This window comes from Taudactylus pleione, unplaced genomic scaffold (genome assembly GCF_031769625.1).
Source record: "Taudactylus pleione unplaced genomic scaffold, aTauple2 ptg000314l, whole genome shotgun sequence".
In the NCBI taxonomy this organism is placed as follows: domain Eukaryota; kingdom Metazoa; phylum Chordata; class Amphibia; order Anura; family Myobatrachidae; genus Taudactylus; species Taudactylus pleione.
In genome coordinates this window covers 8423829-8445192 of record NW_028284715.1, presented here as the reverse complement: position 1 = coordinate 8445192, position 21364 = coordinate 8423829, and the positions used below count along the sequence as shown (strand labels likewise).

Here is a 21364-nt window from a genome sequence, read left to right as displayed (position 1 = left end):
CCAGATACGGCAGCAGCCGTACATTCTGGTTCCGAAGATGTGCGGCCATGACCGCCATAATCTTCGTGAACACCCTCGGTGCCGTGGAGAGACCAAAGGGTAGCGCCCGGAACTGATAGTGGTGTTGAAGGATAGCGAACCTCAGATACCGCTGGTGTGAAGATGCTATCGGAACATGGAGGTAGGCGTCCTGGATGTCCAGGGACACCATGTAATCCCCCGGTTCCATCGCCAGAATGATGGAACGTAACGTTTCCATCCTGAACTTGGGAACTCTGAGGAATTTGTTCAGAGACTTCAAGTTGAGGATAGGGCGATGAGAACCATTGGGTTTCTGCACCAGAAACAGAGACGAATAATACCCCGTCCCTCGTTGTGATAGAGGAACGGGAACAATGACCCCTGCTTTCAGCAAGGACTCTATAGCCTCCTGAACCTGTAACGCCTTGGTCTTGTCCTGAGAAGGACTTGTGCAGAAAAACTGGTGGGGTGGTCTGTGCCGAAAAGACAGGGCGTACCCCTGGGAGACCACTTCTCGAACCCAGGCATCCGTGGTGGTATTGTGCCAGCACTGGGCAAATAGAAGAAGTCGGCCTCCCACTCTGAGGTCCCCCAGAGGGAGGCCCGTCCCATCAGGCCGCAGGTTTATCTTCCTGCTTGGAAGAAGGGCGCCGAGCACTCCAGGCTTGCTTCTTGGGTTTAGAGGCAGTCTTACTCGCAGACTGTCTCGGGAAGGACTGACCTTTCGCCTTACCCTGAACCCGAAAGGAATGAAAAGCCGAACTCCGAACCTTAGCAGGCAGTGCCGCTGAAGGGAGGAAGGCCGACTTGGATTTAGCCAGGGTGTCCACTATTTTGTCCAAGTCCGGACCAAATAGTAATTCCCCATTGAAAGGTAAGGCCTCCAGACCTTTCTTTGAATCAGAGTCCGCTCTCCAGGACCGCAACCATAAGGATCGGCGGGCAGACACCGCTGCAGCCGATACCCGCGAGGTCAGCAGACTAGCATCTAAAGAAGCTTCTCCAATGTAAGAAGCAGCGTCCCTCATTTGTCCCAACAACGCCCGCTGGACATCCGGAGCGTCGTCCGGGAAGGTATCTTCCAATGCATTGGCCCACCCCTCAATGGCCTTGGCCACCCAGGAGATGGCCATGGACGGTCGGGCCACCGCCCCGGAGAGGGAGTAAATAGACTTTAAGCAAGTCTCAACTTTCCTGTCCGTGGGATCCTTCGAGGATATCGACGGTAATGGTAAGGTGGCGCCCCGAGTTAAACGGGTGACATGGGAATCCACCGCCGGTGGAGTTTCCCATTTTTTACAATGTGCCTCAGGGAAGGGGTAATTAGAAGCCAACCGCTTCTGAGGAAGGAATCTCTTACTGGGCGCCTGCCAAGCTACCGCCATATGATCCGTCAACTGATCCGACAGGGGAAACACCGCAGAAGCCACCTTAGTTTTTTTGAAACTAGGAAACTTCGACTTAGGAACCGGTGCCTCATCCTCTATAAGAAGAATAGCTAGCACCGCCCTAACTAGTGCTCGCACATTAATGGACGACTTGGTATCCATTTCCTGGACAGAGGCGTCCGAGTCAGTGTCATCAGGGACCTCCCCATCATCTGAGGAACCCTCTGAGTCCGATACCTGAGCAGCCCGTGTCATGAGTGGGCGTTTTGAAATCCTAGAAGGCATGTCAGTCTGCAACATTGACTGAAAAGCCGAGGAAGCGGCCGCCAAATTTTGCACGGAGTTGGAGAGCACATCCACCCATGGTGGAGGAGTCGCCATAGGGGCCTGAAAAGGTACCACAGGCTGCTGCGGCACAGGGGAAGCCTGTATATACATAGGCAACCCCGCATAGGGACCTACTGATTGAGACCCAGGAGGACTGCGCAATAACTGCGGGACACCCGGGGAATGGGGGATGGTCGGCTGGGGCAACGCCCTAGTAGGGAGAGCAGTCGGGACCGACAGACGGTCCGCAATAGACACCAGCACTTGAGAAAACATCGCCCACGGTGGTTCCTGCGCCAGAGAAGGTCTGGATGGGCCAGGAGCCACCTGGCATCGACTACACAGGCCATCCTGTGACAAATCCTCCCTATCTACTCCTGCAGAACTGAGCGCTCAACCTCCTCGTCTGACATGACAGAATATATTATATAGTCAAAAAATATATCTGGCAACAGGGCAGAAGAAAACGCACTCACCGGTGTGCTAAACAACAGCCCACAATACGGCACTGTGTAGCACACAACTGTATGTGACGGACCTCACAAATACGTGATTTATATAGGTGAGGTCTGCAGAAACGCCCCTCCCCCACACACCTGTAGGGCTTGTAGGAGAAGTAAAGGGATAGGTATAAGCTGACAGTAAGCGGAAAATAAGCAGACAGGCAGCACTAGCAAAATTCACATACCATGCAGGAAGATATACTCACTGCACCTTTCCACTACAATCAACCTGCCCAGATTCAGTGTCTGGGAGGGCTATAGTGCTGTGTACGCTGTCCTTAATCAGGGGAGAGGTACACAGGGGGACCGGTCCGCGTGCTCCCTGAAGATCTGCGCTGCCACTTGTAGAAAATGGCCCCCAGAGACCTCAGAGGAGGAGTGGCCGTGTAACTGCAGCTCAGCGACGCCAGACTCCGTGCTGAAAGGCGCGCTGAGCTGAGGGGAGGAGCCGCTGACAGGGAAGGCTTCCTCCCTTGGCTAGCATATTAACCCCAGGGCTTGCCGGCATCCCGCTTGCCATATATCCCTGGTGGTCTAGTGGTCCCACGGGTTATTCCTCCTCAGAGGGGGAGCCAGCCGCCACCGCTAGCGGCCCCCGGTCTGTCCCCTAGGACCGGGGGCAAAGGACTGCATGTGCAGGCAATACCCGCGAGCCGCCGCTAATCGGCGACTCGCGGCTTACCTTGTCCCCGGCGACTCCGGCAGCAGTCCAGGGAGGGACCCAGAGTCCGGCTAGTACGGACTCTGGCCTCCCGCCGCCAGCGGGGAAGGAGAGCGGCAGCGTGGGCGTCTGCATAGACAGCCCGTCGCTGCCACACTAGAGCCTCTGTTTTAAAATAAAAAACTAACAGGCTCTTTTTTTTTTTTTTAAATAAAAATAGGAAGCTTTTGGGGGCTGCTCCTGCAGCTCCCCTGCGCAGGTGACCCGACTCTGGCCGGGCACCGACTCAAACTGAGGTGCTGTGGCCGGGGGCGGGGTATAGAGGAGGACGGACCCAAGTGCATCCTGGGAGCAGCTAAAGCTTTAACTGCGTGGTGCCCATGGATCCAGATCCAGCTATACCCCAAGGTCAACCCTGTGGACCCCCTATGGACCCTGAAGTAGAAAGAACTGCTACCTGGTGTGGTCAGAAAATTACGACCATGCCGGGCAAGTGGTTAAAAAGTAGACAAAAAAGGAAAGCGAGCTCTCAGTAATAATAATATTGTCTACTAAAAGTGACTTGAAATATTCTGTCCTTGCTTATGAGCATTGTGATATCTATTGTACATACTACCATGCAGAACAGATGCAGTAACAGTTACCCACCTAATAACTTTCTATCCCTGCTTATGAGCTTTCCGCATGTTATGCTCCGCTATACCTGCTGTAGATGCCATGTTGCAGAACAGATGCAGTTACCCACCTAAACATATTTCTATCCCTGCTTAGGAGCTCTCCATGTATTGTTCTCCGCTATACTGAGGTCTCTAACTACATTGCCAAGATTATCATTTAATGTATTAAAATTAAACATTTTCCCCCAAAGGACTCATTATTTGTAAACAAGACTCCAATCTTCAAAATATGCTTTATTCAGAAGTTTTCCTTTGTTAAATCAAAACATTTGTCAATTTAACATTACAAATTTTGCCACAGTTGACCGGGAGTCTATCCATGATCATTTAAGCTTGGCTAAACCTGACAGCCCACACCAGTCAATCGGTATAAAAAGAGTGGAAATAAATATTACTAGACTGTTGTTAAAATATTGTAACATTACGTAAGTCTGAATCTAACTTTAAAGGTGTTTGGCATCGATGGACAGAACCCAGATTTTATGAGGGGTCTAGAGTTTCATAACTATAAAGGGGTCATACTGTGATTTATGGAGCTGCCTGATAATCTCCTTCTGATCACGGTGGTGTTCCGGGGTTTGGGTTGTGCATTACATCAAAAAAAAATGTGTTTTGTTTATTATAATTTTTATTAGGGGGTTGTACATTGTAATTGTTAGTGAAAATATTACCAATATTCTGTTAGTAGAGGAGTATATGTGAATATATATGTATCTGATTTTTGGTGAGATATTTGGTTGCAACACTGAGGAATAGATTTGCATATTATGTATAGGTTTGTACTCAGATATGTAAAACTGAAAAACTGGGGTTTCATTGTGTACAAAAAATTTAATGTTTTGTATTTGTGTAATTTGCAAAATAAAAATCACTCACTTTAAATAAATAAATAAATATTGTAACAGTAATAAAAAATAATGAAAAAACAAAAAACCTAAAAACATGATATACATGTACTGCTTTGACCCCTGTGAAAGTAAACCGGCAGCAGAATGCGTGCGGGCTCCGTACCTGACTCGTCGTTGAAAGATGTAAAACTGATCAGCATCTGAACGTTAACTTCCCCACAGCCATTGACCAGCAGCCTGAAATCCTCAGCGGTCAAATCCTCTAGTGCATTCTTTGGGAGCACATCTAGCAGTCCTTTCCTCATTGCCTGAAACATGCACACAGCCGTTACAGAGCAAATATCCAAACAAAGGAATATTATTGTATTGCAGCTTGTTAGCTTAGCACAGTACAGGTGCACCCCATTAAAACAATATAGGCAGCCACCAACATGCATGGGAATACAGCCAATCAATTTGCAAGGACCAGCGCTCATGACCATAAGAGTGCATAAGTAATGTCACTGGTTATTAAAGAACTAGCTGTTGCCCGTGGCTTCGTTTCTGCAAATATTTTCTTTATTTTAGGTGCTCTAGTTGTATTGCTTTGCATAGGGGCCCTGGCGCAGGAGTAACACGCGTTACCAGCAGCGCCTTCACCCACCACTCACACCAATGTCACTGTGTGCCCTGTGCACAGACTGCTATGTATCCTATCCTATTCACCCACCACTCACACCAATGTCACTGTGTGCCCTGTGCACAGTCTGCTATGTATCCTATCCTATTCACCCACCAGTCACACCAATATCACTGTGTGCCCTGTGCACAGACTGCTATGTAACCTCTCCTATTCACCCACCACTCACACCAATGTCACCATGTGCCCTGTGCACAGACTGCTACGTAGCCTATTCACCCACCTCTCACACAAATGTCACTGTGTGCCCTGTGCACAGACTGGTATGTAGCCTATCCTATTCACCCACCACTCGCACCAATGTCACTGTGTGCCCTGTGCACAGACTGCTATGTAACCTCTCCTATTCACCCACCACTCACACCAATATCACTATGTGCCCTGTGCAAAGACTGCTATGTAGCCTCTCCTATTCAAGTGAACGCAGGCACAAAGCACCTCCCCTTCCTCCACCATCCCTTACTAGCTATGCACATGGTGCTATACCTAGCTCCTGCATTGATGAGGTCAATACTTTTTTTTTTTTGTTATTGCTCGGCTCTAACCGTCGACCTAGACACTATCTGTGCTGGCCCTGCCCCCTTTAAGTCTGACATTATGACGTCACGGACAGATTAAGTGTTCGTATTCCCTCTAAATTACAGTACAGTATCGCACTGTCCAGAGTCTTACAAATTATGAAAATCAGTTCAGTAGTTTTTGTGCCAACTTGGAACAGACAGGCAAACTCAGCATTCGTATTATATTAGTACAGAGACAGTTTGCTGCTGGGGAAAATGGGAAGGGGGGGGTGGGAGCAGGGGGTGTGGAGAGGAGTGTAAAAACTTACATGTAAAGGTTGCTCTGCTACTGCCAACATCCTATGTTCAGCATATTTTCTTACATATTCATACACGTTTTGTGGGGTAACGGGAATATTTACACCATTGGGAATAAGCTCCACCTGTGGAGAGGACATCAAGATAGCCGATGCATGTATGAATAATAAACCGAAATGGAGGCAGCCAATAACAGATTACACGGGCATCGAGTGCCATTTACCAAGCTGCAAATTAACACTACAACCCTAACAAATCAGACATTTGCTTTCATTTACATTTGACAAAATCTAAATACCAATTGGTCGCTAAGATTTTAGTGCAGATGAGCATCTTTGTCCAATGTTAGTAAAAAGCCCTTATATAGACAGGATGCTGTACTACTAAAGCTTTCGTATCCATGTACAGCAGTTGCAGGTCTTCCTAATACAGTCACTGGTAGGAGAAACCCTTTGAAGCCTGGAGTTGTGCGATGGTTTCCAGTTATGAAAATGAGACTTGTAGAAATATAATACTGCTAAACATTCATACCTGTCCTCCACTTTCTTCCTTGCACAGGTCTATTGCAAATGCTAAGTCCATTGATGCAAAGACAGCATCTGCATCTAGACTTTGTGAAGCGAGGATAAGCTGCCGCAAACTTTCATACATCACGTGATCGAAAAACGCAAAATCGTGCCAGTTCACCTGGACGCAATGCAAACAAAAAACATGTCAGCAGATTGCATAAAATACAAAAGCACCGTAAGAGATAATAGGAAGTAAAATAGAAAGGCCAAACCATCCGTTAAAATTATAGGGAAAGATCACTAAATGTAAGAGCTATATCTCCCCAAGCCATACCGCATGTGACAGTCACATGTAATTATAGGAATGGCTTACTACAGAGTCGCAGCATGGAACATTACCATAGCCATGTTGAACCTTTCTTTGCACAATATGGCTATTTGAGCATCAGTATATTAGTTAGGATCATGCTTTCTTTTTTTAACTCTGTATATTCCTCTTGCTGAGCTGCATATTAAGGAATGCGTTGTAAAATCAGTGAAATGATGAGGGGAAGCACCCACTTACTTTTCTCCCTAGTAGAACTTTGATAACTTGTCTGCTTAATGTGATTGGACATAATTCATTCTGCAGCAGACACAGGCCGAGAATCCTGAAAAACAATACTCCGTTAGCCCACCAGTCATATATAACCCGATAGAGCCGGCTGCATGTTCTGAAGTTAGGCGATTAAAGTTTACCTGCCAATATTTCGGAAACAGTTTAATCGCGCTTCTGTGTTTTTGCCTGGCCTAGGAGTATAGAATCCTCTTTTGCCGGGCTGATAAAATAAGGGGGCGTTATCGTCACCGTCGTCTGTGTCGGTCAGCTCCATATCAACCACGCTGCGGCTGGAGCCATGACGTTTGCGGTTCTCCTGGATCAATGAAGCAAGCATTAAGTCTGTTACCATTAGGAAATACAAGCACACAAAACAGATTCATCTTGGTAATATCAGACAAGATAAAGCTCAGGTAGTTGCCCTTACAGCCAGACGCAGGGATAAGGAGAGGCGACTTGCAAAGCCAGGGCGAATTACCCAGGTTATCCTGGTACAGATATGCCACCGACTGAAAGCAAACAAAATCCAGAAAAGAAGCAAAAGGCGTCAGTGACATGTGGTATTACCTGCACTTTCTCAGAGGAATCTAACAAGCCAAGGTCAAGAATACTGTCTGCTCCGTTTTCCCTAAAGAAATAAAAGTTATTGCTGGGTTACTTCATATATGCACAAATCTAGAAAAGTTTCATTATTGTAAGCCTGTATTATTAATAAATATCTCCAGCGTTACCTTCCGTGCGCTATAATCAGCTCCATAGCCTCGTCCACCCGAGCTCTCAGGGAGTCCTCGCTGGCCAGCAGCAGCAGCAGTTGTGCAGGAGACAGTTCTAGCAGCATACCAGTTATTTTACTTGCAAATGCCTAGAGAGAAACAGTTCCCATCAGTTTCATATGTGCTCTATAGATCAAACACTGTTCATATGCGTTACCAAAGAAAGAATATCCTAGGTATTATACAGGTGGCATATTTGTTATGTTTCCTACAGATCAATCCCACCTACTGAAAGTAATGACCCTGACAGAAGCTTCGGGTATGCAATATCCAGTATTTACTTTACTAAAAAAATAATAATAATATATTCGATAGATCTGTCTGTGTTGACGCGGTAAGTGATAATGAATTGCCCTTACTGGCTGCATGGCTTGTACACGTGGATACAGCCTCTCTCCAAGAGCCTGTCTGTGAGCAGGTAGGGGGTCCGGATCGTCACTGGGGTTCCCCTCAGAGGCCGGCCTGAAAGGCCTCGTGTCAATAGACAGCTGTCTTCTAAAGTCTCTAAAATAAACCATTTGTGTTACACACAACACACTGAACTATAAACAGCAGTACAGCTAGTTTAGTGATCTTAAAGTAGCAGAACAAACCTGTCTCTATCGCGCCGAGAACCTGCTCGCAAACCGCTACTTCTCCGCATGTCCCGCTCTCTTTCCCGATCTCTCTCCCCTCGGTTTCTTAGTCTCTGCATTAAACCTTAGAACACAGAGTAAACATTACACTTCTGCTTTAAAAATACCATGCACCAGTTTTACTTCAATTATTAGGTATAATGTGTAAATTATTTTTCTTTTCAAAAAATCCATTTCCATATACTGGCCATCCGCAGCTTTGTTTTGCAGCAGGTCCCTTGTAATGTAGGAGACCCCATTATTACTATGGAGGAGCAGCTACATAGTATCCCACAAGTATCTAATGCTGTGACATCACCCATGTGGGCTCTAATTACATCAGGTTACAATGTAGGTCTATAATGTCCAGTTTCTCCTTCATTACATGGAGACAGTGACAGACAGCACCTGATAACGATTGGTATCTTTACACTTATTTATACAAGTCTTCAATAGGTTTCTTTCAGGTCTATTGAAGAAACTATAGCTCTGCACAGGGGAACAATTCAATTCCATTTATCCAATGGTCTATAATCACAATTTTAGAAATTTGGGCTACTGATCTGATATCGGACCAAAGACATGCGGAAATTACGATGTATAACGCAACATCTTGTGTGGCTTATGATTGTGGTAATCACTGAAATGCATTACTGGGTCCCGCGTCAGATGGCAAAAGCCAGAATATCTTGATCTTGTCCAATTTGGTCACCCATGTGTGCCACTAAGTTGTGCAATGATGCCATTTGCTCCAGGATCGGCCCATGTGTAGCCAGCCCATAAACACGCAGCTCTCCTTACTTGTATGCGTTCCTTTGTTGGCATTCTGGATGCAATCTAGACTGGGCAGCTTCTCATTGGACAGAAATGCTTGTGCAATGGCCGTGTAGAAGCTGCGGGCTACTCCGCTACCCTCCCCTGGCTCATCTTTGAAGGTGACCTTGACTCTGTGCACAGCCATTGGCGTTGTGGCGCATCGACGGCCAAAATGATTGTTCAACTGCCTCATCGTTTGCTGAATAAGGAGATCTCGGTCTCTGTCAACCTGGAATTCAAACAAAATAGGAGAGGTCACACTGATCATCAGTTGTCAAGCGCTACAGGTTCCCAATGATCTCCTTGAACGAACAAAGTCTAAAACGACATAGGTAGTGAATATTAAATGATATTCTCCTATAAAGCCCAAAGATGATTGTACCCTACCTCCAACGTCAGATCTCTTGACTGCTGATTTCGAAGCTTCTCCATCTCGCGGCGGAATTTAGATTCTTTCACTTCAAACCCACCCAATTCTGTCAGAATCTGTTTACAAATATAATCGAAAAGTTGCTATGAGTAATAATGATGATAATGATATAAAAGAAAAAAAAAAATCACTTGAAAATGGGAAAACAAAAACAACTTACAGATCCGGGCTCTGCTCCTACATCCTCCATGAACACCCTGCCAAACAGCTCAAGGGATAACCTCCACCTTCCCAACAGCATATCGTGAGATATCACCATGCCCATAAAGCTGCACTGAGGCCTGGGAGGAAGAACTAGTATTAGTACATGGGCTGTAATGGTTAAAGGTGCTGGTGAATTGTCTTTCCCTGCTGGAAGGATTATAGAAAACAAATGCAGCTGCAAAACCCAAAGCACACTAAGTAAAGCAATTCCTCCTCACTATTATGGTGCATACACACGGACAGATCAGACAATGAGAAATATATCGTTAACTATCATCCAGCACATGCAGGATGATCGGACATCAAACATCCAGCACAGAACCAACCCCCAATAGTTAGTAACCTGGTCGATACCGTGCTGCATGCACGGGCGATGGTCGTTATCGACCATCCGTGCCTGCGCATCGTCCGTCGTTTGGAAGGGGCTAAAAAATGTACGATCTAACGATATTGTTTACATCATCCTGCTAAATCTGACCTTGTGTATGCACCATAAGAGACCCCACACCAGGATTATTGGTTATTCAGTTAATAACTATTTCTTTGTCTGTAATGTCCCTTTCTCTGATACTGTAAGGCAGGGGTAATCAATATGCAGCCATCCAGATGCTGTGGAACTACACATCCCAGAATGCCCTGTCTTTGTATGCCCTAATAGCAAGACTTTATAAAGGGAATTCTGGGATGTGTAGTTCCCACAGCAGCTGGAGAGACGCATGTTGAATACCCCTTGCTGTCCTAACCTATAACCCCATTCCAATGATCCTAAAAAGGATCAGACTGTTTGCTGACATGCATGCAAATAGTGGCGTAACTACCGTGGGGGTAAGGGGTTGCGGCTGCTATGGTGCCCGAGCTGCCTCTTTGGCCGGCCGCTCCCCCTGCAGCCAGCCACGCACACAAGGTGGGCCCGGTCCAGTCACGGCCGCCAACGGGGGTTCCAGGTGGCAGCAGTGTTGATTTGGTGCCGGGCCGCGGGGACCCTTTTAAGATCTTGCTATGTGGACCCCAAAAGTTACACTTACTTGCTGACAAAAAATATATGGTCACTTTAAAAAGGACTAACTCTGGATTTAATATGACCTTGCGCAAGTCAAAATTTGTCACTTGCTCAGACTGATGTTAAAAGGAAATTTTTGTAGCTTTCAGGTTTTTGGCAGACTGCCAATTTCCACTGGGGCCAGGCCCGTAACCTGTGTATTTTAAGTTCCTCCATTTTTGGGGATTGTGTGACAGTGTGGCTCTGATGAAGTTCAAACCTAGGCAAAAACCTAATCCTGGTCAAACTACACCACCAAGCCAAATTTGGTGGAGCTAGGCCCAAAACTCTGGCAGTACATAAAGGACAAACAGACAGACAGGCTTTCTCAATTATATACATTTATGAGAATTAACAAAAAAACAACATTTAACAGAACTTTTTGGTTATTCTAATTAATTGCAAATGAGCTATAAAATGAAGAATTAACGGGTGGAATTAAAAACCTGAATAGTGTCCATATTATGCAGTTTGTAAATATAACAGAAGCAACATGGGAAACAATGTAAGCCCTTTCACAGATTACAAGGTTTGCCAAAGGCTGGAAACATTTATTTTAGCTACAGGACGGCACCACATGACTGAGGTACACTATAAATTAGATGTACCTGAAAGACGTTAATGGAGGACCTTCACTCTCAGTTAGTCCTATTTCTGCCAACAAGCTACTCTTCAACTGAGCTGCAAGATCATGCGCTGAGGGTCCAGGCTTTGAGTTGTCAGTGTCCTCAGGGGGTACGGTTAGCTCTTCTGTTTCCTTCTGCCGGTTCTGCATACTCATTACATTTTTCAGGTTAGCAGCATAGGACATTTTAGTAGGCAGAACCTGCATAAAACAAGAATTTTTTTTTGTAAAAAAAAACAAAAAAAAAAAAATTACACACACACACACAAATATACATACATGCATACACACACAACCTCCTTAGCATTTTAACCTGATTACTCTAGTAGGAAACTGAAAATATACTGAAGCACGATTACCAGCTAAACTATACCAGCATGACAGAACTTAATTCTCCTGCTAGATTATTCATGTCATGCAATAGCTAATACTTTATGAACTCAACTATATAATTGGACTGGCCTAAAGGCCAACACCATAACCACTGTGTGTCTGAAAGAATGAATAACCAGCTGACAGACAAATATCTGCAAACATTTTGTAACTTTATATCAGTTTTGCTTGTTTTAGATCACAGCTAGGTTTATTTAAAACTAAAAGTCAGTACACAAAAAAGGGGGATGTGTACTTGCCATGAAATCATTTTACCCAAGTCTAAAGGAAGACACAGATGATTGTTTAGGTTTACTAGTAAGGATGCAAAGCACTTGAACAATAACATCAACAAGAACAGATTAGTCCTCCCGTGTTTCAACAGTACACAATTAGCACAAAAACAAAAAAGTTACAAAAAAAATAAAAAAATTGAAGGGTCAGTTTGTGTCCCTCATACAGTGTTGCAGAAATGACGAAGTATAATAATACCCTTTTTCTGCTAAAACAGTAGCCTACCCACACTCCACAATGTATAGCCAAAGGTTGTCCTCAGCCAGGTTTTAAAAATATAGAACACACAAGACACATTGCAGCTCTGCGTGAACAGGACAGAGTCCTCAATACTGACAGAGCTTTAGAGTGAAGAACTTCCACCATAGAAACCTTAGGTCACAAATATAGTACAACAACCAACTTTAGGTTGTACTGAGGGAACCCTATCCCAGAACGGAGGTTTGGCAGGTTAGGAAATCTGCCTTTAAGCTATCCATTTCAGGTCCATTTTAAGTTAGAGGATATCCATCCATTGCTTCAGAGAGGAAACCCTATCAAATGGCCAGAGACTGGTATGAAGATATCTAAAACTAATAAAGGGATTCCGGCTCTGTCCGCCCCTACCACCACCTCTATTCTATTCGCCCCCATCCCCTCATACACAAGGGTTGGTCCCTGGAGACTTCTACTTCCCAAGGGCTTTGCCTCTTGGTAAAATGAATAACAAGAGATATGGTAAGAACTTACCTTTGTTATCTCTGTTTCTACGAAGTCCATAGGGTCCACAGGGTTGACCTTGGGGGGGTTATAGCTGGAACAGGATCCATGGGCACCACACAGTTAAGCTTTTAGCTCCCAGGATGCACTTGGGTCCTCCTCTATACCCCGCCCCCGAGCCACAGGCACCCCAGTTGGTAAGCAGCCTAGGCCGGAGGAGAATATGGAACAGAGAGAAGGAAGACTGGAACACACAAGAAACCATACTCACAGCAATAGGAGACGGAAAACCGGTGACCAGCCACACAGCCCATTTGAAGCCAGGTGCGTCAGGGCGGGCGCCCTGTGGACCCTATGGACTTCGTAGAAACAGAGATAACAAAGGTAAGTTCTTACCATATCTCTTGTTTTCTACTTCAGGGTCCATAGGGGGTCCACAGGGTTGACCTTGGGGATGTCCCAAAGCAGTACAACTAAGGGCGGGGACGCTCCTGTGCTGAAAGGAGTACCCGGCGCCCAAAGGATGCATCCTGAGAGGCAAAGGTGTCAAACGCATAGAACCTCAAAAACGTTTGAATTGAAGACCAAGTGGCCGCCCTACACAGCTGAACAGCAGAAGCGCCACGTCTAGCAGCCCAAGAGGGACCCACAGAACGAGTGGAATGAGCCTTAACAGAGGCTGGCACAGGTAAGCCCTCCTGTGCATAAGCCTCACAAATAACGGAACGAAGCCAACGGGCTAACGTTTGTTTGTTGGCAGGCCAACCCCTCTTGTGAAAACCAAAGAGGATAAACAAGGAATCAGACTTCCTAACCGAAGCCGTCCGGTCTACATAAATTCTAAGCGCCCGGACCACATCTAAGGAAGTCTCACCAGCTGAAAGATCAGGGGACTGAAAAGCTGGCACAACAAGTTCCTGATTAATATGGAACTTCGAGACCACTTTGGGCAAAAACTCAGGACGAGTGCGGAGCACCGCTCTGTCTTGGTGAAAAATTAGGAAAGGAGGGCGACAGGAAAGCGCCCCCAATTCAGACACCCTCCTGGCCGAAGCAATTGCCAGGAGAAAAACCGTCTTAAATGTCAGCCACTTGAGCTCCACCGCCTCAAGAGGCTCAAACGGAGGACCCTGCAGGACCCGTAGCACCACCGCCAAGTCCCAAGGAGCCACCGGAGGCACAAAGGGAGGCTGGATCCTGATAACACCTTGGAAAAAGGTGTGAACGTCTGGTAGTATTGCAATCCGCCGTTGAAACCACACGGACAAGGCGGACACATGAACCTTCAGAGATGCAAGGCGTAAGCCGAGATCCAATCCTGACTGAAGAAATTCCAAGATCCTAGAAACTCGGAACACCTGAGGATCATAAAGTCTGGACTCACACCACTGAAAGTAAGTGTGCCACACTCTGTGATAAATCCGTGCTGAAGCAGGCTTGCGTGCCCTGAGCATCGTACCAATAACCGAACTGGAGAAGCCCCGAGACCTCAAGACGGCTGTCTCAAGAGCCACGCCGTCAAAGACAGCCGACCCAGATCCGGGTAAAGGCAGGGCCCCTGAGACAACAGGTCCCGACGTTGAGGAAGAAGGTACGGAACGTCGATGGAGAGGCTCCTCAGATCGGAGTACCAAGGACGTCTGGGCCAGGCCGGAGCTACCAGCACGAGCATGCCGCCGTCCTGCTTGAATTTCCGCAGAACCCGAGGAAGCAGGGATATCGGAGGAAACAGATACGCCAGGTGAAACGTCCATGTCAGCGACAGCGCATCCACCAGACTTGCACCTGCGTCTCTTGTCCTTGACCCGTAAACGGGCAACTTGTGATTGTGACGGGAGGCCATCAAGTCCAGCTCCGGCAGTCCCCACCTGTCCACGAGTAGCTGAAACACCTCTGGGTGAAGCGACCATTCCCCGGGATGCACGTCGTGACGGCTGAGGAAGTCCGCCTCCCAATTGAGGACTCCGGGGATGAAGACCGCCGAGATCACTGGAATGTGACCCTCCGCCCAAGACAGGATACGAGACACCTCCGACATCGCTGCCTGACTGCGAGTTCCGCCTTGGTGATTGATATACGCCACCGTGGTGGCGTTGTCGGACTGCACCCGTACCGCCCTTCCGTGAAGAGCGGGGCCGGACGACTGCAGGGCCTTGTATACTGCCCGCAGTTCCAGGATGTTGATGGGGAGAAGTGCTTCTTCCGCTGACCAACGACCCTGAAGCGACAAAGAGCCGGTCACTGCCCCCCAACCCCGGAGACTGGCATCCGTCGTGAGCAGGACCCAGTCCGGGACCCAAAATGGGCGCCCCTCGACCAGATGAGCTGTCTGAAGCCACCAAGCCAAAGATAGCCGAACGTCCGGAGACAACACCAGCATTTGAGAGCGGATCCGGTGAGGTAACCCGTTCCATTCTGATAGAATCAGCCCCTGCAGGGGCCGGGAATGGAACTGGGCAAATTCCACCATGTCGAATGTCGACACCATGGACCCCAGAACTCTCATAGCCGAATGGACCGACAGGCGGCAACGGCTCAGGCAACTGCGTATCCGCAGCTGTAGTGAGGCGACCTTCTCCGGAGTCAGGAAGATCCTTTGCTGACGCGAATCCAGCAGGGCTCCCAAATGAACCATCCGCTGTGATGGAATCAGGGAGGACTTTTTCCAATTTATCAACCACCCGTGTGCTTGCAGGCAAGCGATCGTCAGGTGGAGATGTTGAAGCAGTACCTCCGGGGAGCTCGCCAGCAACAGGAGGTCGTCCAGGTACGGCAGCAGCCGTACATTCTGGTTCCGAAGATGTGCGGCCATGACCGCCATAATCTTCGTGAACACCCTCGGTGCCGTGGAGAGACCAAAGGGTAGCGCCCGGAACTGATAGTGGTGTTGAAGGATAGCGAACCTCAGATACCGCTGGTGTGAAGATGCTATCGGAACATGGAGGTAGGCGTCCTGGATGTCCAGGGACACCATGTAATCCCCCGGTTCCATCGCCAGAATGATGGAACGTAACGTTTCCATCCTGAACTTGGGAACTCTGAGGAATTTGTTCAGAGACTTCAAGTTGAGGATAGGGCGATGAGAACCATTGGGTTTCTGCACCAGAAACAGACGAATAATACCCCGTCCCTCGTTGTGATAGAGGAACGGGAACAATGACCCCTGCTTTCAGCAAGGACTCTATAGCCTCCTGAACCTGTAACGCCTTGGTCTTGTTCTGAGAAGGACTTGTGCAGAAAAACTGGTGGGGTGGTCTGTGCCGAAAAGACAGGGCGTACCCCTGGGAGACCACTTCTCGAACCCAGGCATCCGTGGTGGTATTGTGCCAGCACTGGGCAAATAGAAGAAGTCGGCCTCCCACTCTGAGGTCCCCCAGAGGGAGGCCCGTCCCATCAGGCCGCAGGTTTATCTTCCTGCTTGGAAGAAGGGCGCCGAGCACTCCAGGCTTGCTTCTTGGGTTTAGAGGCCGTCTTACTCGCAGACTGTCTCGGGAAGGACTGACCTTTCGCCTTACCCTGAACCCGAAAGGAACGAAAAGCCGAACTCCGAACCTTAGCAGGCAGTGCCGCCGAAGGGAGGAAGGCCGACTTGGATTTAGCCAGGGTGTCCACTATTTTGTCCAAGTCCGGACCAAATAGTAATTCCCCATTGAAAGGTAAGGCCTCCAGACCTTTCTTTGAATCAGAGTCCGCTCTCCAGGACCGCAACCATAAGGATCGGCGGGCAGACACCGCTGCAGCCGATACCCGCGAGGTCAGCAGACTAGCATCTAAAGAAGCTTCTCCAATGTAAGAAGCGGCGTCCCTCATTTGTCCCAACAACGCCCGCTGGACATCCGGAGCGTCGTCCGGGAAGGTATCTTCCAATGCATTGGCCCACCCCTCAATGGCCTTGGCCACCCAGGAAATGGCCATGGACGGTCGGGCCACCGCCCCGGAGAGGGAGTAAATAGACTTTAAGCAAGTCTCAACTTTCCTGTCCGTGGGATCCTTCAGCGAGGATATCGACGGTAATGGTAAGGTGGCGCCCCGAGTTAAACGGGTGACATGGGAATCCACCGCCGGTGGAGTTTCCCATTTTTTACAATGTGCCTCAGGGAAGGGGTAATTAGAAGCCAACCGCTTCTGAGGAAGGAATCTCTTACTGGGCGCCTGCCAAGCTACCGCCATATGATCCGTCAACTGATCAGACAGGGGAAACACCGCAGAAGCCACCTTAGTTTTTTTGAAACTAGGAAACTTCGACCTAGGAACCGGTGCCTCATCCTCTATAAGAAGAATAGCTCGCACCGCCCTAACTAGTGCTCGCACATTAATGGACGACTTGGTATCCATTTCCTGGACCGAGGCGTCCGAGTCAGTGTCATCAGGGACCTCCCCATCATCTGAGGAACCCTCTGAGTCCGATACCTGAGCAGCCCGTGTCATGAGTGGGCGTTTAGAAATCCTAGAAGGCATGTCAGTCTGCAACATTGACTGAAAAGCCGAGGAAGCGGCCGCCAAATTTTGCACGGAGTTGGAGAGCACATCCACCCATGGTGGAGACGTCGCCATAGGGGCCTGAAAAGGTACCACAGGCTGCTGCGGCACAGGGGAAGCCTGTATATACATAGGCAACCCCCCATAGGGACCAACTGATTGAGACCCAGGAGGACTCCGCAATAACTGCGGGACACCCGGGGAATGGGGGATGGTCGGCTGGGGCACCGCCCTAGTAGGGAGAGCAGTCGGGACCGACAGACGGTCCGCAATAGACACCAGCACTTGAGAAAACATCGCCCACGGTGGTTCCTGCGCCAGAGAAGGTCTGGATGGGCCAGGAGCCACCTGGCATCGACTACACAGGCCATCCTGTGACAAATCCTCCCTATCTACTCCTGCAGAACAGCGTCCGCAGGAGGCCAACACCGGAGCCACTGAGCGCTCAACCTCCTCGTCTGACATGACAGAATATATTATATATCTGGCACCAGGGTAGAAGTAAAACGCACTCACCGGTGTGCTGAACAACAGCCCACAATATGGCACTGAGTAGCACACAACTGTATGTGACGGACCTCACAAATACGTGATCTATATAAGTGAGGTCAGTAGAAACGCCCCTCCCCCACACACCTGCAGGGCTTGTAGGAGAAGTAAAGGGATAGGTATAAGCTGACAGTAAGCGGAAAATAAGCACAGACAGGCAGCACTAGCAAAAAGTCACATACCATGCAGGAAGATATACTCACTGCACCTTTACACTACAATCAACCTGCCCAGATTCAGTGTCTGGGAGGGCTATAGTGCTGTGTACGCTGTCCTTAATCAGGGGAGAGGTACACAGGGGGACCGGTCCGCGTGCTCCCTGAGATCTGCGCTGCCACTGGGAAAATGGCCGCTGGAGACCTCAGAGGAGGAGTGGCCGAGGAATCTGCAGCTCAGCGACGCCAGACTGCGTGCTGAAAGGCGCGCTGAGCTGAGGGGAGGAGCCGCTGACAGGGAAGGCTTCCTCCCCTGGCTGGCCATTAACCCCAGGGATGCTGGCTTCCCGCTTGCCGGTTATCCCTGGTGGTCTAGTGGTCCCACGGGTTATGGGGGGGGCCCGCCGCCACTGCCAGCAGCCTCCGGTCTGTCCCCCGGACCGGAGGCTAAAGGACTGCATTTAAGGCATTCCGCGCGCCGCCGCTAGCCAGCGACGCGCGGCTTACCTGAATCCCCGGCGACTCCGGCAGCAGTCCTGGGAGGTAGACAGAGTCCGGCTAGTACGGACTCTGCCCTCCCGCCGCGATCCCCAGATCAGTACTGGCGTCGCGGCGCCAGTCGGGGATCAGAGCGGCAGCGTGGGCGTCTGTACAGACAGCCCTTCGCTGCCGTCTGTAGTAAAAATAGATTAAAAATAAATAAAATTTAACTTAAAATAAAAGCTTTTGGGGGCTGCTCCTGCAGCCCCCCTGCGCGGTGACCGACTCCGGCCGGGCACCAGCTTACACTGGGGTGCCTGTGGCCCGGGGGCGGGGTATAGAGGAGGACCCAAGTGCATCCTGGGAGCTAAAAGCTTAACTGTGTGGTGCCCATGGATCCTGTTCCAGCTATAACCCCCCCAAGGTCAACCCTGTGGACCCCCTATGGACCCTGAAGTAGAAATAAGGCATTTCACTATCCCCTGATATGGAGTACACTGTAGTGCAATTCACAAGTTAATAAACTACATTCTGAGCTGGCAGATAGAAAAGATGGTGATGTTGGAGGGGTGCTCAAAGTATCAAACATCTACTCCATGCCTTATGAAATTAACAGTCTACATGGCATGTAGCTCAGGAAGGCTTGAGACACAGCAACACTCTGGAAAAAAAAGAGAGTAAACAATCCCCATTCTCTATCAATTGGGGGACAAAGGAAACCTTGAGGAAGTCCCAAAGCTACCTAGAAGGATGGCTATACTCAACAGAAGTGGTGCAAAGCACCTTCTGTCCAAAATCATCTTTGGACTTTAAGCACATTAAGCTAGTAAAACCTTGTAGATGTGTAGACAGATAAGCAGCTGTTGTGGGAAGCCGTCTGGTCAGCTGAGGTCCTGTGCCATGCCACGTCACCAGAGGCGGCACTCAATCTACTTCAATGTTCCCTCACATTATCGGGAACAGGCTGCTTTGATCCAGGGTAAGCCTGTGGAATTACCTCAAGTAGCACCTATCACAGGTTTATTTGGATGATTTTTATTCTTACGTAGGCATAGTGGGACACACATATCCTCTGCCCTATACACATTACGAATATAGGTCCTCATAGCTCTCATAACATCCAAAGAGTACTCCTCTTACAGAGACCTACTATGGTCTAAAGCTGAAATCATAATATCTTAATTTAGATGGAACTTGGGAAACCACTTTGGGCCAAAATAACATTTACTCCAAGGAACAAGCTTGTGTTCATGACAAAGTTCACATCCCAAGTAGTGTAATGTACTAAAGGTGGACTACTCCCGATTGGAAATCTGCATTTACGGTAAAAGTTCCAATTTTCTCTGAAAAAAAACAACTAATCCTTCAAGTATCCAAATCAATTCACCATCCAGACCCTCCTGGAAGAAAGGCAGTAAAGAGGCAAATGAAAGGAAGGGGCAGGAAAGCCTCTCTTTCACAGAAGGAAATAACAGTCTTCTGTATGGCTGTAATGATGTTTGGCAGAAACTGACTTTCTTGCCTTAAGCAGGGTCTCAATCTCCCCCAACTGTGAGGATCATGGCTTCAATGCCCACATGGTTAAAGTCGCCACACAAAAATCTTTGTTGATGATCGGCCCAACTTAGCATGTAATTTCTTACAGGCAGGATCTACAATGGAATTGCCTCATGTGCCAATAACTTCTGGGCTGCTCTTGTTCAACAAAGATGAGTGCTTTTTAAATTCTTCAGATGAACGTTTCAATGAACTGACATGTAGTTTAAACCACCTACGGATCCTTTTGTTCCTGAGAAGATCTCCAGTTTATGGTTCAACCGTGATTCAATCATGTCAACATCTGGCTAAACCCATCATTCCACAATGTGTTGAAAGGCTTCCTGGTGAAGGGACCATTCCACGGTATGAAGTGCCTGACAGTTTGAGCAAGTCCGTTTTCCCAACCGTGGAACAAAGACCTCTGTGATAGATGGAATATTCTGCTCCTCCCATTGCATTATTTTACCTTTTCTCTCATAGCAAGGAAACTGTTGCAGCCTCCAAAGTGGTTGCGGTATGTCAAGGCAGAGGCCACTGTGTGTTGTGTCAACATAAAAGATATCCTCTGACACTAGAGCAATGAACACCGCTTTCAGTTACAGAACATTTATCGGGAGCTATTACGACATTTCCAATGTTCAAAGCTCCTGCAAGCAAGACTGAAGAGTGAGGCTGGAGTCTGCAGACACAATACTACAAATACTGGAACACCTACAAATTAAGTGATATATATATATATATATATATATATATGAGGGGGGAGAGACTGCGTCAATCAGCAGTCATATGAAAAACCACTAGGTAGTGAAGTATTAAGTTGAACTTTTTGGTAATTGAGGATTCCTCCATGAAATTCTAATGTCCATGATGATTCTCACACATGGGTCTAATGCAAACTTATGGACCTGGTCTTACTCAGACTGTCCAGGTAGGGAATAGGCGTCTTCTTCTGGACCTCGGCATAGCAGCCATAACTAAAATGATCTTCATGATCACCCTTAGCGTTATTAACAGGCATAAATGTAGACCTGAAAATTTAAAGTCACTGGTGTTCTTCCAAATCGGAAAATGCAGGTATATATCCTTTACATCCATGAAGATTCTGAGCTCGTTCCATTCCACATGATGTACAATAGACCTCACTTACTCCATCATGAGCCTGCCCACTCAAAAGCTGGGGGGTTTAGGGTCTTTAGGTTCAAAAAGCAACTAGATGATCTGTCTGGTTTCTGGGCCAAGAAATTTGAGATCTTCCAAGACCAATGGC

At 47.9% G+C, this 21364-nt stretch overlaps 1 protein-coding gene across 2 annotated transcripts in view; it reads right to left on the bottom strand.

Moving 5' to 3' along the window:
- Nucleotides 1-21364, bottom strand: part of UBR5 (ubiquitin protein ligase E3 component n-recognin 5) — a 162981-nt gene that overhangs the window by 6666 nt on the left and 134951 nt on the right. For both annotated transcript variants that reach the window (XM_088442666.1, XM_088442667.1), the window contains 13 exons: nucleotides 11514-11731; nucleotides 9823-9943; nucleotides 9620-9718; nucleotides 9218-9461; nucleotides 8396-8501; nucleotides 8162-8306; nucleotides 7761-7891; nucleotides 7597-7657; nucleotides 7170-7345; nucleotides 6997-7081; nucleotides 6454-6609; nucleotides 5934-6047; nucleotides 4589-4733 (listed from right to left, as the gene is read on the bottom strand). In XM_088442666.1, coding sequence (XP_088298792.1) covers nucleotides 4589-4733; nucleotides 5934-6047; nucleotides 6454-6609; nucleotides 6997-7081; nucleotides 7170-7345; nucleotides 7597-7657; nucleotides 7761-7891; nucleotides 8162-8306; nucleotides 8396-8501; nucleotides 9218-9461; nucleotides 9620-9718; nucleotides 9823-9943; nucleotides 11514-11731 — 1801 coding nt within the window. The remainder of the gene's footprint in view (nucleotides 1-4588; nucleotides 4734-5933; nucleotides 6048-6453; nucleotides 6610-6996; nucleotides 7082-7169; nucleotides 7346-7596; nucleotides 7658-7760; nucleotides 7892-8161; nucleotides 8307-8395; nucleotides 8502-9217; nucleotides 9462-9619; nucleotides 9719-9822; nucleotides 9944-11513; nucleotides 11732-21364) is intronic.